The sequence below is a fragment of the Monodelphis domestica genome, chromosome 6 (assembly GCF_027887165.1).
Source record: "Monodelphis domestica isolate mMonDom1 chromosome 6, mMonDom1.pri, whole genome shotgun sequence".
Classification (NCBI taxonomy): domain Eukaryota; kingdom Metazoa; phylum Chordata; class Mammalia; order Didelphimorphia; family Didelphidae; genus Monodelphis; species Monodelphis domestica.
Window position 1 is genome coordinate 80,383,101 of NC_077232.1, and position 15,241 is coordinate 80,398,341.

General features: G+C 39.4%; 3 protein-coding genes across 11 annotated transcripts in view; 2 read left to right on the top strand and 1 right to left on the bottom strand.

Moving 5' to 3' along the window:
• Positions 1 to 6,195, bottom strand: part of ZFYVE28 (zinc finger FYVE-type containing 28) — a 267,258-nt gene extending 261,063 nt beyond the window's left edge. For 4 of the 6 annotated variants that reach the window (XR_008913103.1, XM_056803659.1, XM_056803658.1 and 1 more), the window contains exon 1: positions 5,669 to 5,801. Coding sequence is in view for 5 of the 6 variants with exons in the window: in XM_056803659.1 (XP_056659637.1) it covers positions 5,669 to 5,707 (39 nt within the window). In the remaining variant the exon portion in view is untranslated. Of the gene's footprint in view, positions 1 to 5,668 lie in introns of all 6 variants that reach the window. The other 2 variants (XM_007496838.3, XM_007496839.3) reach the window with 2 other exon arrangements.
• Positions 1 to 6,376, top strand: part of LOC103104642 (uncharacterized) — a 28,710-nt gene extending 22,334 nt beyond the window's left edge. Inside the window, exon 3 of one of the 2 annotated variants that reach the window (XR_469267.3) lies at positions 1,628 to 4,437. Coding sequence is in view for 1 of the 2 variants with exons in the window: in XM_056803663.1 (XP_056659641.1) it covers positions 5,366 to 6,376 (1,011 nt within the window). In the remaining variant the exon portion in view is untranslated. Of the gene's footprint in view, positions 1 to 1,627; positions 4,438 to 4,463 lie in introns of those variants that run through there. The other variant, XM_056803663.1, reaches the window with a different exon arrangement.
• Positions 6,355 to 15,241, top strand: part of CFAP99 (cilia and flagella associated protein 99) — a 192,241-nt gene continuing 183,354 nt past the window's right edge. The window contains exon 1 of one of the 3 annotated variants that reach the window (XM_056803661.1): positions 6,355 to 6,484. The gene's annotated coding sequence lies outside the window, so the exon portion shown is untranslated. Of the gene's footprint in view, positions 6,485 to 6,834; positions 6,972 to 8,160; positions 8,291 to 15,241 lie in introns of those variants that run through there. The other 2 variants (XM_056803660.1, XM_056803662.1) reach the window with 2 other exon arrangements.

Consider the following 15,241-nt stretch of genomic DNA (forward strand, 5'->3'; position numbering starts at 1 on the left):
AAGTTGTTTCATGACTATATTTCTATTAAACTACATAGGCTACTTGTGTACCAGTGAAATCCTACAATAATGGTGTCCTATATTTTCCTTTTTCCCAACTCTATCTTCTTCCTTTCCCACTTATACTATTGACCTTAATCAGTTATTGTTGCCAAAATACATATGCCCTAAGAAGATAGTAAACAAAAAAGAGCATGACTGACAGTTTTGAAGATACTATATGTGTCAACAGAGAATTTCATTTTTTAAATGCCAATGCCCTGCCCATACATGTATAATCTATATCATATTGCTTGCCTTCTCATGGGATTGGGAGAGGGGAAGGGAGAGAATTTGGAGCTTGTTTTTAAAAAATAAATATTAATTTTTGAAGGGTATTTCAATGCAAAAGATATCAAAAGATAATACTTTTTATGTTATTTTTATTATTACTGTATGATGGTTCAAGATTGTTCCACTAAAATCACTTATTGCTCTATCAACTCATGTGAAAACAATAAAAAATATTTAAATTTTATTTTAAAATTACATTATTCATAACTGAAGAAATTTCAAATGGTATAATCCTGCTATTGTTATAGTATTAAAACATACTTTATTATGTTTTAATTCACCCTAGTTTCTACACTTGGTTAATAGAATTTAAACATCAGAATTTGCAAGTATTACTCCACCCTAGAATATTTCTAAACATCATAAATCCTTTTAATTAGCTCCAAAATGAAAGGTGATCATTTTGAGTTTCAAAATATCTCCCACTATATTCTAACAAAAAGATGCTTTAAATTAAGCTTTTAAATCTTTGTGTGAATTTTATAGTGAATTCCTGCTATACTGCAGCTATCCAAGTCACCAGCAAGAGATCCTCAAATCCTCCAAGAATTTCCCCATACGGTTCCACCTACATTTAACAAACTAATTATTCTAAACTGTAAAGCTATCCAGCACAGAGATTGTGCTTATTTGTGCCAAATATTGTATTAGACTAGACATTACACATAAACATTTAATTAATAATCCAAGATTTTATTTTAACACAAAAATCTATTTAAGCAACTTAATCATTTTAATCCAGCAAATTCAAAAAGCAAATTCGGTAAATATTAAGTATCAGCTAGATGCTGGAACAAATAAAGATAAAATAAAATAGACATTGCCTTCAAGGAGCTAAATAATTAAAAGTTCAGCACTTAACTTTCAAAGACAGAACATCAAAAACAATTACAAAGGGGCAGCTAGGAGGGGATAGAGAGTCAATCATGGAGACAGGAGGTTCTGGGTTCAAATGTGGCTTCAGATACTTCCTAGCTGTATGATCCTGGGCAAGTCACTTAATCCCCATTGCCTAGCTCTTACTGCTCTTCTGGCTTGAAACCAATATCAATTCTAAGATGGAAGGGAAGGTTTAAAAAAAATTACAAGTTACTATCATGGCTATCCAGGCTATATTCAGTTCCTAGGAGACCTTAATTTAACTTCAATAGATATAACAGTTGGTGTTCTAGATCTATCAATAAGCTACTGCTGAATTTCATATGTATGTTATAAATTGTAACAATTCACACTTATATAGCACCTTAAGGTTTCCCAATAGCCCTGATAAAGCAAGTTTATTCTCTCTTTGCAGATAAGGAAACTACAGCTCAGAGGTCAAATGATGATTTTGCCCCAATCACATAGTCCAAATCCAGCATGGTGAACTTGAATGTATATTGTTTTTTGTTTGTTTGTTTTGTTTTGTTTTGTTTTAACCCTTACCTTCTGTCTTGGAATCAATACTGTGTATTGGCTCCAAAGCAGAAGAGTGGTAAGGGCTAGGCAATGGGGGTCAAGTGACTTGCCCAAGGTCACACAGCTGGGAAGTGTCTGAGGCCAGATTTGAACCTAGGACCTCCCATCTCTAGGCCTTACTCTCAATCCACTGAGCCACCCAGCTGCCCCCTGTATATTGTTTTTTAGAGTCAAAAGGCCCAGTTTGACTTATAAGCAAATTGCTTTCACTTTCTATGCCTCAATTTATCTCCACAAAAAGAAGATTATACTAGATAATCTCTAATTATCAATTACAATTCTAAATTTCATGGTCTGAGGATACTAGGATTCCAACTACAGTACCTAAATGTCATCCTCAGCTCCTTTCACTCTTACCCTCTTATATATACAGTCTATTAACAAGCTGAGATTTTACCTTTTCTGGTTTTGTTTTGTTTTTTCCTGTAACACTGCCACCACTACAGTGCAGGTTCTTATCACCTCACACTCCATCTATTGCAATAGCCTGTTAGTTGTTCTTACCACAAGCTCTCTCCATCATTTCAGTTCATCCTCTACTGGTCAGATATCTTCCTAAAAGCAGCATTCTCATTCATTCTCTCTCTCTCTCTCTCTCTCTCTCTCTCTCTCTCTCTCTCTCTCTCTCTCTCTCTCTCTCTCTCTCTCTCTCACACACACACACACACACACACACACACACATACACACACACACTTCAATAAATTCGAATGAATCCCTACATAATCAAAGATAAAAAACTTCAGCATTCAAAACTCTTCATACACTGGATAACTCCACCTTCAAACGCTGGGCTTTTCTGACTTCCTAGGCTTTCAACACATCCTAGCTAAAATTTTACTTTTTATAGGGAGCCTTTCCTGATTCCTATTCATTCTAATTAGAATGATATTTCGAATTTATCTTGTATATAGCTTATTAGTACATACATATCTGTTGGTAAGTAGTTTCCCACTTTAGAGTGACTTCTTTGAGAGCAGGGGCTATCTTTTGCCAGTGCCTAGCATATAGTGGGCACTTAAAGTTTACTGGCTCATTGACTCTACACCACCTTGACCTTCTATAACACAATCATCAAAGAAAAGGTGTTATCTCAAAAAAGATTAAATTTTATGATAACCTTCCTAGTTAAAACTTACTTCCACCAATTTTCACAGATACCACAAATGAATGAGAAGTATTGGATTGGTTTTCTGTGGTATTGGCTAACAATAAAATTTTACATATTGCTCTATGCTAGCAACCCAAAGATGGCACTAAAATAAAAGAGAACACTGAAGATAGCCAAACAGTGATAAAATTTTTAGTTCTAAGGCACACCTAAAAGAATGTGTGCTACATTTATAGCTCTCACAAAGTATTCTTCAGAGCACCTCAAAATATACTAAAACCAAAACACTGCTATTTTGGAATTGACATGCTGTTAATGATACTAATCAGCAAACAAAACAGATGTCTACATTTTATCCTACTTGTGGTAGAATGACTTATTTTTCTACTAAATCAATAACATTTGTAGAGTACTTTTACCTACATTATCTTTTTTTAACATCCTAAGAAATAAAGGTGTTAATGAAAAAAACTACAAACTAGTATGACATTTATAAATTACTTTCCTCAGGTTTATCCACCCAGAACAGAACTAATAAGTAGTCACTTTGAAATCAACTACTTTTCTGTGGAAAAACTAGTAAAATTGCCTCCTTTAAAAATATCAATATCAAGCATATTGTTTTTATAGTTATGGTGAATACATAAAACACAATTTCATTATTTATAAATTATAAAACTCTATAGGAATATGAGCTATTGAGTGTTTACACATAAGAGATTTCACAAATTAACTACTCCAAAAAAATAAATTCACTTTTTAGCAAAATGGCCTCTTGTTTTAATTGCTGAGAAAGTTAAACTACAAGAAATAACACTAAATTTACAAGTATTAATACACTGAATTCATAGCCAACTTGGAAACATTAACAAAATTATGACTAATACATTTGCATTTGGACATTTTTCCGCATGTGGAGTGCTTAAGAGTAGATAATACAGGAAAGGATAAATTCTAAAAGACAAACTTTTGATTTGATTTTATCAAGAAAAATGAAAAACTAATACATTCTGGGAGGGGGAAAAACTTTTCCAGCAAGTAACTTGATTGCCTTCAAAAATAAAAATACAAAGATCAATCATTTACAATGCAAGGTGAAAATTAATGACTCAAAAGAGGTGAATTTTGGTGCTACAAAATTGTTGAAACTTCAATCAAATTTCACAGGGGGAGCTTGCTGGTACTTCAGTTATACAGTTTAGGTTCAGTAAGAACTTTTAGAGGTACTGAAATTCTTACCTGAAGTACTTTCTCTTGGTGAACATTAGTAATATAGAAAAAGGGGTAACAAATGGTTGTCAGCCTAAAGTTGGCATCCTTGTGGAAATGAATAGGCATCTCATTAAAAAAATAGTCTAGCACATTTTCTTCAAATAGAATTAAGTATTGCACAGTTACTACTTCCCACTCACTATATGTGTGTCTATATGTATATAGACACACATTTATATATGGTTAAATATATATTCGTATATTTTAAGGATCGTCCCTCAGCATATAAAGGATTAAAATAACTTTTTAATCTAATTAACAGTAACTATAAGGAAATATTATTTACTAGGGTCGAGATGTGGGGACCATTCACTAGGATTTTGGAGATTTTGACTATCACAGAAGCGGTAAAAGCCAAATCCAAAAGTGTGAAGCCTTGATCCAGAGAAGTAACAGCGAGGAGTTTGCCGGGGAGCCGCAGCCGCAGCCGCAACGCCTGACCCCGCGAGGCGCCGCAGCGCAGGTTTATCCACCCAGAACAGGTCCCGCAGGACTCCTTTCAAAGAGACTCAGTCCTGCACTTCGAAGGAGTCCCAGCTCCCGAGCAAAGAAAGAAGCCCTTCGGGCCCCAGCTTTGGAAGCTCTCAGCTCCTAATCCTCACCACCCTCTATCCAAGAAGATCCTCTACTCCCTGGACATTAGAAGACCTGGAGGAAAGTGACTCTTAGGAGTCCTATGTCCCCGCCCAAGTCACAAGGGATAAGGAAGCAGGACCTTAAATTATCCTTCCAAACCATTTTCTTGCTGCGGAAGCCACGCAGAGGAGAAAGCACTGGACATGGGATCGAGTCCCGCTACTTGCGGGCTCAGTGACCCTGACAAGCCCCTTCCCCTCTCTATGCCTCCGTCTGTAAAACAAGGATGCGCTCTCCTCACACACGGGGGTGGGGGTGGGGGGTGGAGGGGGGTAGGAGCGCACCGTCTATCTTCTAAGCGCTAAAAAGATTTGAATTATCATTATTACTAGGGGCGGGGAAGAGAATGCGGGGGAGGTGCTCAGCAAATAGTCCTGATCCCCACAAAACCAGCCTAGGGCGAAGGAATAAGCCAAGAGACGTCTCCTACCCAGCCGCCGCACACACTTGGCCACTATCACAAGCTATATCCTGGTCCCCGGCGGGAGCTGCGGTCTCTACTGATCATGCACGCACACACACATACACACGCAGGCACACACACACACACCTGCAATGACATACTCAGGGGGCTGGCTAGACTTCCCTGCCCCGGGCCAGGCAGGTTACCAGCCCAACATTTGGACCCAGCTAGTCGCTGCCTGCTGTGCCCCAGGCGGGGCGCCGGAGCTCCGGACAAGGTTGGCCCAAGGCTGCCACCGCCCACGTCCAGTCCCAGTCCCAGTCCCCGTCCTTGCCTCGCCTTGCGCTGCGGGGAGTAGCAGGATGGGGCAGGGGCTCCAGTACCAGCCCGAGAGCGGACCCAGGCGCGCGCCCTTACGCGCGCACACGTACTGCCTCCCCCTCGCACCTGCTCACCTTGGGCTTGTACAGCCACTTTCGGAACCTGTTCATCATCGCCTCCGGCGGCTCTTGCCCGCCCCCGCCCCCGAGGAGGCGGCGGCGCCCCTGAGAACTGGCTGCCCAAGGGAGACCGAGAGACCGAGGACCACGGCGAGGACGACACCGTCGACGCCACGACGGGTCTACCGCCGCGGCTCCTCCGCAGGCTTGGCCCGAAGCGCACCCGGGACAGCCGCCGCCACTACTGCCGCCTCCTCCTCCCCAGCACTGAGACCTCGGGGCGGCTCGCTGAGGCAGCGGGGAGCCTGGTGCACTACACGGGCTGACTCGGGGCGGAGAGGAGAGGGAGGGGCTCCCTCCACCCCTACTTGGGTTCTGGCTTCGGCACCTGGACGGGTTCGGGTTCGAGCCCAGCGCGGCGCACTCCCCGGTTCAGCCGCCTTGTCTCCCTTCACTGACAGCCCCAAAACATTCCACAGTCACGGCAGCCCCGGGGTTGGGCACATGCGCCGTCCGCACCGGAAGCCCCCCTCCCCTCCGCTATCCAAGCTCTTCAGAGCGGAGGTGTTGGGATTTGAAGAAGGGTTGAAAAAGCCCTCCTCGACCGCCCAATCACTCCTCTCAAGGTCGCGAGATACCCCTCACTTTAGCTTTCCAGGGCGCACAACACCCGCGCATCTTGTTTCTCCTGGGAATGGAGCAGTTCTCCAGCTTCTGTTCTAAGGGAATCGGGACCCAAAGCAAATGACAAGCTTTCCTCAAAGAACTACAAGCCCCAAGATGCAGAGCGAGAAGTTAGCTCCTCGGACACCGTCTTCCTTCTGGAGAACGGTAAGCTGGGAGTTGTAGTCTTCACTTGGAGCTCCTAGTCTGCGCTTTGCATTCTGGGGATTGTAGTCACTTTGCAGGCACGGTTGGGGGGGCAGGGAAGGGATTTCTTTTCACTCCTGGCTCCACGTTCTGGTTGCTGGGCGACGGCGCACAAACAAGCATTCCTTTCTCTCGACTTACGGTTTGAGTTGTTTTCTTACCTCCTTCTGAAGCAAAGAGCAAAAGAAATAATGGACTACAGTTCCCAGAAGACTGCAGTTTCTCTAGCCTAGGCAACTTAACCTAGGCAACGCTAGCGGTTGTGTAGACTCTAAGAGAAGATTCTGTGGTTGGATCAGAGCAACAGGTGTCCTGACCTAATCTTTAAGGAAGAGTTACCTTCTGGGGAAGAAAAGTCCTCAATGATGGAAGGAAAGGGTGTGCCTGGGAACCAGGTTTTTGTGGCGCTCTCCTAGCACCTTTTTCATACTGACTTTCAATTTATTCGGTAACTTGGGCTATATCTTTCTTTTTTTTTTTTGCGTGTTATTCAGACCTCTGCCTCGTTGAGACTATCCATCTTCTTTTCTGTAGTCTTCCCTGCTCAGATACCCTTCTGCCTTCTCCAAAAGTCCAACCCCTTAGGAAATAATTATTTTTATGAAAAGCATAAATTTAAATAATTTAAGTCTGTCTCAGTTTACTCATCGGTAAGGGCGGGGTTGGATTCGATGATATCTGAGGTCCCATCTGTATCTAAAATCTTAGGTTCTAGTAATGCAAAATAACCATAGGGAGTCTTTAATCAACTTTATTCCAGTTATGTTCAAACCAGAATGTGAAGAGTTTAACATACCTAAAATACTGAAGAGATACAAGAAGTTGTTGGGAATAATAAGTGACTAAATTCTTTCTGAGGACTTTAAATCTGAAAGTGATCTATCTCCCTACATTTTGTCTGAATCTCATCTTTATATCATCATATTTTGCTTCAGCTATTTATGAGGGCTATCCCTTCTGCTAGGCTGCAGGCTCTTTGAAGACATGGACTTGAATATAATGGCATTTAAAAAAAAAAAACCCTTACCTTCTATCTTATTAACAATTTGAAGATAGAAAGGCAAGGGCTAGGCAGTTGGGATTTAATGACTTGCTCAGTTCATACAACTAGGATATTCCTGAGGCAATATTTGAACCCAGGTGCTCCTGGTTCCAGGTGTGGCTCTATCCAATGAGCCACATAGCTTCCTCTTTAACAGATGCTTATTAAGTGGGTTGAATTAATGATAATTATAGTCACAAATAATTCCATATTTGTAGCAAGTCAAGATTTTAAAAGAGTAGTAGTCAGTAAAGAGGTTAAATTGAAGTCAGCCTATTGGGGACAAGAGTTGAAAACTTGGACAAGACAGCATCCTACCAAGTAGATATTTGAATAGACTGTGATGTGTTACTAATGAGGAATTTCAGATGAGAAGCATTTTCATGGATGCCAATCATGTTCAGAGAAAGGGGATAACTCCTTCTTATGCCCAGCCCAGTTTCTCCATTGCTATTCATATTACAAAAAGATATCTGAGAAAGGTTTCACCTTGTTGTATTGTGCCATGTGATATGGACACAAAGGATAAGCATGAATTTGCATGAGTGGAGAGAGCATCCACATAGTTGCTGGGGCACTCAAATGACATCCCTGCTAATGAAGATGCAGAGAGAGAATACTAATAGCCTTGGAGGGGGCTGGATCAAGAAGCCAAACTTCACTGAGGTGGCAGTCAGTATTTGAAATAGGTTATGAAGGAAAATCAGGAGTCTCAGAGGGTTGAGGTGAGAAGAAATCTATTTCCATTTTGGTAGAAGTGCCATGTGAGATCTAAGAATTATTGTTACCCAACTGAAAGAACCAGGGAAGGCTCCCTGGAAAAGGAAGCATTTGAATTAAGTTGTAAAGAATAAGCAATAATTAAGTAGTTGGGGTGGCATTTCAGATATGGAGAAAGAGCAAGCAAAAACTAATGCAGAAGAACAACAGGGCATTTGGCAGTGGGAAGAGCTGAGGCTTCCAGGATGAAGTAGTTTCTGGGGCATAGTAGAAAATTCTGGAATGCAGCCTGGAGAAGAGTAAAGACATGATTGGTTTCGGTATCCTTCTTAAATGGAGGTTCTAGGAGGAGCCATCTAATCAGAGAGGGACCCCAGGGGCAGAAGGTATTTCCAGTGTATGAATTCCATGATCAGAAGGATGAAGAGATTTCTGGGGCATTAGAGAGAAAGTGAGAAGTAGAAGTACAGCCTGGAGAGGAATAAAGCATATAAATGAATAATATGAAAACAAAAATTTAGAAGAGACAGAATGCTACTAAATTGTGGGTGAGCCTTAAATCCAGCCAAGGGAGTTATTTGGTAAGCACAGAACTAGCATAAATAGATCTATACATAAGAAATAGTATGCTGGCAGCATCTTGAAAGATGAATTGAATAATTGAGAGCAAAAACTGGTTAGGAGGCAACAATTAAGAGGAATGGCAATAAGGGATTGTACTGAGAAGATGGCAATGAGAATAAAGAAGAGATAGATCTGAGTTGTTTCAGAGATGGGATTACAGGTAATCAGATTTGAGAACTGATTGGATAGGAAGGTAGAGGACTTCTGTCAAGAGATAACCAACTCCCAGGTTACAAAAATGTTTCCTCTTCCTCCTGGTTGTCAGTGCTAACTTGATTCTTCAGTCACTGCATTTATGGCTTCTGTTTCTGTTGCCTTGTTTTATACTGTTGTCTGCTTCTTCTGTTTTGATATAAAGTTCATGTGTTTTGTGACAGCTTTTTGCTGCTTAGTTAAGACCTTTTTTCCTTTATTTCAGAACTTGAAACTGCTCTGGGCAGATGCAGTTGCTGGAAGTCAGACCTCTGAAATGAGCTCTGGTCTTGTAGAAAAAGTCAAATTGAGTCCTCATTCTGCCCCTTATTAGTTCTATGACTACAGGAAAGTTATTTAGCTGTGCATCTAGGTACTTAACAAATGTTTCTCGATTTGGCTTAACCTTTAAGAGTCTTAGTTCCCCTATCTGTGAAATAGAGAAAATAATACATGCACTACCTGCCTCAGAGCTCTTGTGAGACCATAACTCATATGCCTATACTCCTTTATTATACCATGCATACTGATATATTACATTGTTGCAGAATTAATTTCATATATATTTTTTCAGTTTTAAAAATTGCTTTTAAACATTTAGACAAACAGGACATAATAACCAATAATCTCCTTTCTGAAAAAAAAAAATCCCCAACTACAAAACAACCTTAAAAAAACACACACAAAGCAAAACATGTGCCCATTTTATGATGGGGGCAGCAGATGGTCAAAGGAAAAACAGGCCCAGACCTCGCTCTAAGGGTTAAATAGAAACATCTGATTGATGGGGGGGGGGAAGTGGGTGTTGGCAGGATGGATATGATATGGATCCTGAGAGAAAGAGAGAGAGAGAGAGAGAGAGAGAGAGAGAGAGAGAGAGAGAGAGAGAGAGAGAGAGAGAGAGAGAGAGAGAGAGAGAGGAGAGAGAGAGAGAGAGAGAGAGAGAGAGAGAGGGAGGTAGGGAGGGAGAGAGAGAGAGGGAGGGAGGGAGGGAAGGAAGGAGCGCATTATACTTTCATTTGGCCTATAACCATTTTATATGAACCTACTTTCTAGAACATTATTTTTCCTAACATCATAGAATTAGAGAGCCACAGAGTTGGAAGGGATGTCACAGGCAGTCAAACCTAATCTACACCTGATCCAGAATACCCCTTACATTATCCCTGACAAGTGGTCATCCAGCCTTCACCTGAATACCTCCAGAGATGGGAAAGTCACTACATCTCTACACCTCATAGCAACCCTTCCAAACGTGGACAGCTCTCATTCTTAGGCAACTTCATTTTAAAAAAATATTAAAAATAAAATTATATTGATATCTTTTCTTTGAGATATAATCAATAATACTCCAATATGTCCTCCCTGCATCCAAAAGAGCCATCCCTTATGATAAAGAACCTGAAACAAGAAGAAAAGTTCAACAAAACTAATCAATATGTTTTAAAAGTCTGACATTTTGTGTATTGTTGCATATTCATAGTCCCTAACCTCTAAAAAAGAAGTTTGGGAGGTACCTTCTCACATCTCTTCTTTGGACTCAAACTTGCTCATTACAATTCCTCAGAATTTTATCTTCTTGTTCTTGCTTGTTGTTACATTGTTATAATCATGTGCATGTTCCTGATTCTGCTTACTTCACTACTTCACTTTGTATCAATTCAAATAAATCTTTCTATGTATTCATCATAGTCATTATATCTTAGAGCTCAGTAATATCCTATTTCATTCATGCACCAAACTTTGTTCATTCTCTAACAGATGAGTATCTATTTTGTTTCCAATTCTTTGCTAACATTAAAAAATATTACTATAAATATTTTTGCTTATGTGGAACTTTTTTCCTTGTCTATCTATTAGTCAAAGGGTTTAGCCATTTTCATCATTCTCACAATTCTGGAAGATATTTGAATCAATTCACAACTCCACTAATAATTCATTAGTGTGCCTATCTTTGCATAACTCCTCAAACACTGACTATTCCTATCTTAGGTCTTTGCCAATTTATCTGGAATGCGGTGAAACCTGAGAGTTATTTGTCTTATCTATCTTGTCGAACAGACCTTTATAAAATCTTTTTGTATGTTTGACATGAAAAATTTTCCTAGTCGATTACTCCCTTTCTTATCTTAATTATATTGATTTTGTTCATGCAAAAGCTTTTCATCCTCATGTATTTGGAAGTATTCATTTCATCGTTTGTAATCACCTCTTTCCTTTGTTTGGTTAACAGTTCATCCCCTAGCCATGGCTGTGCAAAGCATATGATATGTTTCTCTTCTAATTTTTATATGGTTTAATCTTTAATATTCAGGTCATGTATCCATTTTGAATTTATTGCAACATATGGTATAAGGTGTTGAGCTAAACCTAATTTGTGCCACACCACTTTTCAGTCTCCTCAGCTCTTCTTGTCAAATAGGGAGGTTTTCCCCCCAGGCTAATTTATATTTTCAGGTTTATCTAACACTAGGTTTATTGAATTCATTTATTTCTGTTTCTTTCCTGTCTATTGTGTTAAGAAGTTTCATTTTCAAAGCACCATTTAACCAGTGTAAGGACTGGTTTTACATGAATATATGTGTTTCTTACAAGGAGTTGGTGGACCTTTTAAAATTGGGTAATGGACATGGGGGTATGGAGGCTACTAATACTTTTACCAAGGTCACTGAAGCATTCAAAAGAAAATGCAGAGAATAGAATGAGGAGAAACTGGCGAGGAAACAGAACTGTTTTTAAAGTAACATGGTAAATTTATCATATACCTTTTTTAAAAAAGCAGAAAATTCATGTAAAAATTATTCTTTTTGTTCTTTTGTATATATGGAAATACTAATATTTTTCTTTTGGAATTTTGAGCTCAGAATTAAAAAAAAATATTAAACACTAAAGAGACATTTAACATTTATCAGGGTCATTATACCTGAATCTGTTTCCTCTGAAGGAATACCATTACTTTAGAAAGCTAGGTGGTATGGCTTGTAGTGCTCTGTCCCTGAAGTCAGGAAAAAATGAATTTAAATCCTGCCTCAGTCCCTGATTAGCTGTATGATCCTGGCAAGTCAGGATCTCTGTTTGCCTTGGTTATCACGCCTCTAAAATGGGAATAATGATAGCACCTACCTCTCAGGTGGTTGTGAGGATCAAATGAGATCATACCTTTAAGGCATTTATTTCTACAAATTGTTCCAGTAAGAAAATAGATGTTTGTCCCCCCATGTTTTTCTTTTGCTGAAAGTTAACATGAAAATGTTGCTTTTTTTGTTCTTGTTTTTATGATTTCTCCTGCTGTTCTCTTAGCATCTTCCCTCTCCTCAAACATGACTGATCTTAGTCAAATAAGATAATATACAGAATGTGCTTTGTAAACATTAAAGTATCATGAAACTGCCAGATATTCTTGTTGTATCTTTATTTAATTATATCACAGGCAAGACATGATATTACTTCCAAATATTTCTGTTGAATTCTTTTCCTTTTTTAGGAGTTCAGTCTAGGTAACACCTTCTCTTTAAAGTCTTCCCTTATTCCTCAGACTTATAACCTCAGCCCCCATATGAAAGTAATCTTTTTCTCTCCTCAGATTTTCCCAGAGCATTTATTTTGTCTAGCCCTCTCTCTATTTTCTTTATCTCATTCTATTTTGGATGGATATAATGGATGGATAATGCACTATATTTATGTTTCATCGTTTACCAAGAGCAGCATTTTTCACAGAAAGTTTCTTGGCTTAGTTTGTAAACATGCTGTGTGATAGTGTTGGTGAATGATAAGTAAATTATTTGGCATTAGGCTGAACTTTAATGTTCTCTAAAAAATTGAATGCTCATTTGTACCATGCATATCACATTTTGGGAAAGAAGGTGAAAAGAAAAACAACTTCTCCAAATTGTTCCAATAACAAATAGATTTTTATTCCATGTTTTTTTCTTTTGCTGGTGATCTGTGAAAGTTAATATGAATGTATTGCTTTTTTGTCTTGTTTTTACTGATTTCTTCTGCTACTCCCTTTCTCTTCCCTCTCTCCAAATATGACTGATCTTGGTTAAATATAATATATCAATGTGATTTGTGAACATTAAAGCATCCTGAAACTACCAGATATTCTTGTTATTTCTTTACTTAATGTTATCACATGCAAAAAAAAAATGATACCACTTCCAAATATTTCTGTTGAATTCTTAAGAGTTCAGTCTAGGTACCACCTTCTCTTCAAAGCCTTCCCTTATTCCCCAGACCTACAACCTCAGCCCCCCAGATGGAAATAATCTCTCTCTCCTCAGATTTTCCCAGGGTACTTTGTCTAGCCTTCTCTCCATTGTCTTTTTCCTCATTCTATCTTGGATTACTATTATTTTTGCTTAGGTATCAAATCCCTGCTAAAAAGATCTCTTCCAGCTCTGATTTCCAGAGTTATTTTGTTTGAGAATTAGATGGAACAGTTTAATGACGATGTGTGTGTCCTTTCAGGGAGTTGGCTATAAATTCAAAGCACAAAGCTTGGCCTGGGAGCAAGATGGGTAGCAGCTCTAAAGGGTCAAGAATCAGGTCAGGGATGGGGAACAAAGGGGTCAGTGTCAGCTGAAGAATATGCAAACAGTGAAGTCAGAACAAAGCCATGGGTCAGAGATAATTGGAGAGACAAGGAACAGTTAGAGGCAGATCTCAGAAGACAGGCAGATGATTGGGAACAAGGAAAGCTGTCTTGTCCTTCCATTGTTGGCACAATGGGAGTTATACTGGGATGTAGGCACTGGGAACCCAGACAAGGCAATTGGCCAATGAGAGGCAAATCTAATCAGTCACAGTTTCTAAGCAAGGAATCTGGACACCAATTCAGTTCAACAATTAAATGCCCACTTTGTATGACATTAACAGGTGCTGGGGATACAATGACAAAAATCCTTGCCCTCTGGGAGCTTACATTACACCGTGGGGATAATATAATATGTCCAAGAGCAATTTGAATAGAGAGAGAGCACTAATGGGTCAATGGGGGAAGAAATCAGGAAAGCTTTCAAAGAAGAGGTGGCATCAGAACTAAGCCTTAAAGGAGATGAATCAGAGATGGGGAAGAAAGGTGTTCTAGGCACTGAGAACAGCTTGCACAAAGATGATCTCCCACAGAGATGGGAAATAATAAGTAGTATAATTGTAGAAGTTGCATGGGTAAGGTTAATATGAAATAGGAAAAGACAAGTAGGTTAGAGTCAGATTGTAGAAAGCCTTACACACCCTCACTGAGCTTGTATTTTAGTCAAGAGGCAGTATAGAGCCACCAAAGATTTAATTTGGGGAGTGGGAAAATATAGAAACAGATCTATGCCTTAGGGGAAGTATTTTATTATCTATGTGGATGGATTAGTGAGGAGCATGACTAGAGGCATTGTGGTACCATGGAAAGAACACTAGCTCTGAAATCAGAGTACCACCTCTAAATAATCATACTACTCAAGAGACCTTGAGCATGTTACCGAATCTTCCTTGGTCCTGGATTTACTCATCTGTAAAAAGAGGGGATTATACAAGCTGACCCCCTAATATTTAAGTCTGAAACCTTTCCCCATCTGAATGGAAACTACTTGAGAGCAGGGAGTTTTCATTTTTCTATTTATATCCCCAATGCTTTGCACATAGTAAATGCTTCGTTCATTCAATAAATGCTTGTTGACTTGGCTTGATTAGAAAATGTGTCCATATCTATCACCCCCAAAGGAATTCGAAGTGAAGCCCTAGATTAATTGCTTTTTTGATTTGTATCTTTCGATACAAAGGATGCTTCAAAAACCATGTGAAGAGGGGGCAACTGGGTAGTTCAGTAGATTGAGAGCCAGGCCTAGAGATGGGAGGTCCTAGGTTCAAATCTGGCCTCAGACACTTCCCAGCTATGTGACACTTGACCCCCATTGCCTAGCCCTTACCACTCTTCTGCCTTGGATCCAATACACAGTTTTGATTCTAAGACAGAAGGTAAGGGTTTAATAAAAACAAAATAACAACAACAACAACAACAAAAACCAAGTGAGATCTCACAAAAAAAGACATTATAATTTCTTTGTACATCCATGCTCAGGGCTGGCAAATTTATTCCCCCAGGGCCTCCTCTTGAATTGCAAGCCTTCTTTTCTCATGCCAGGTTC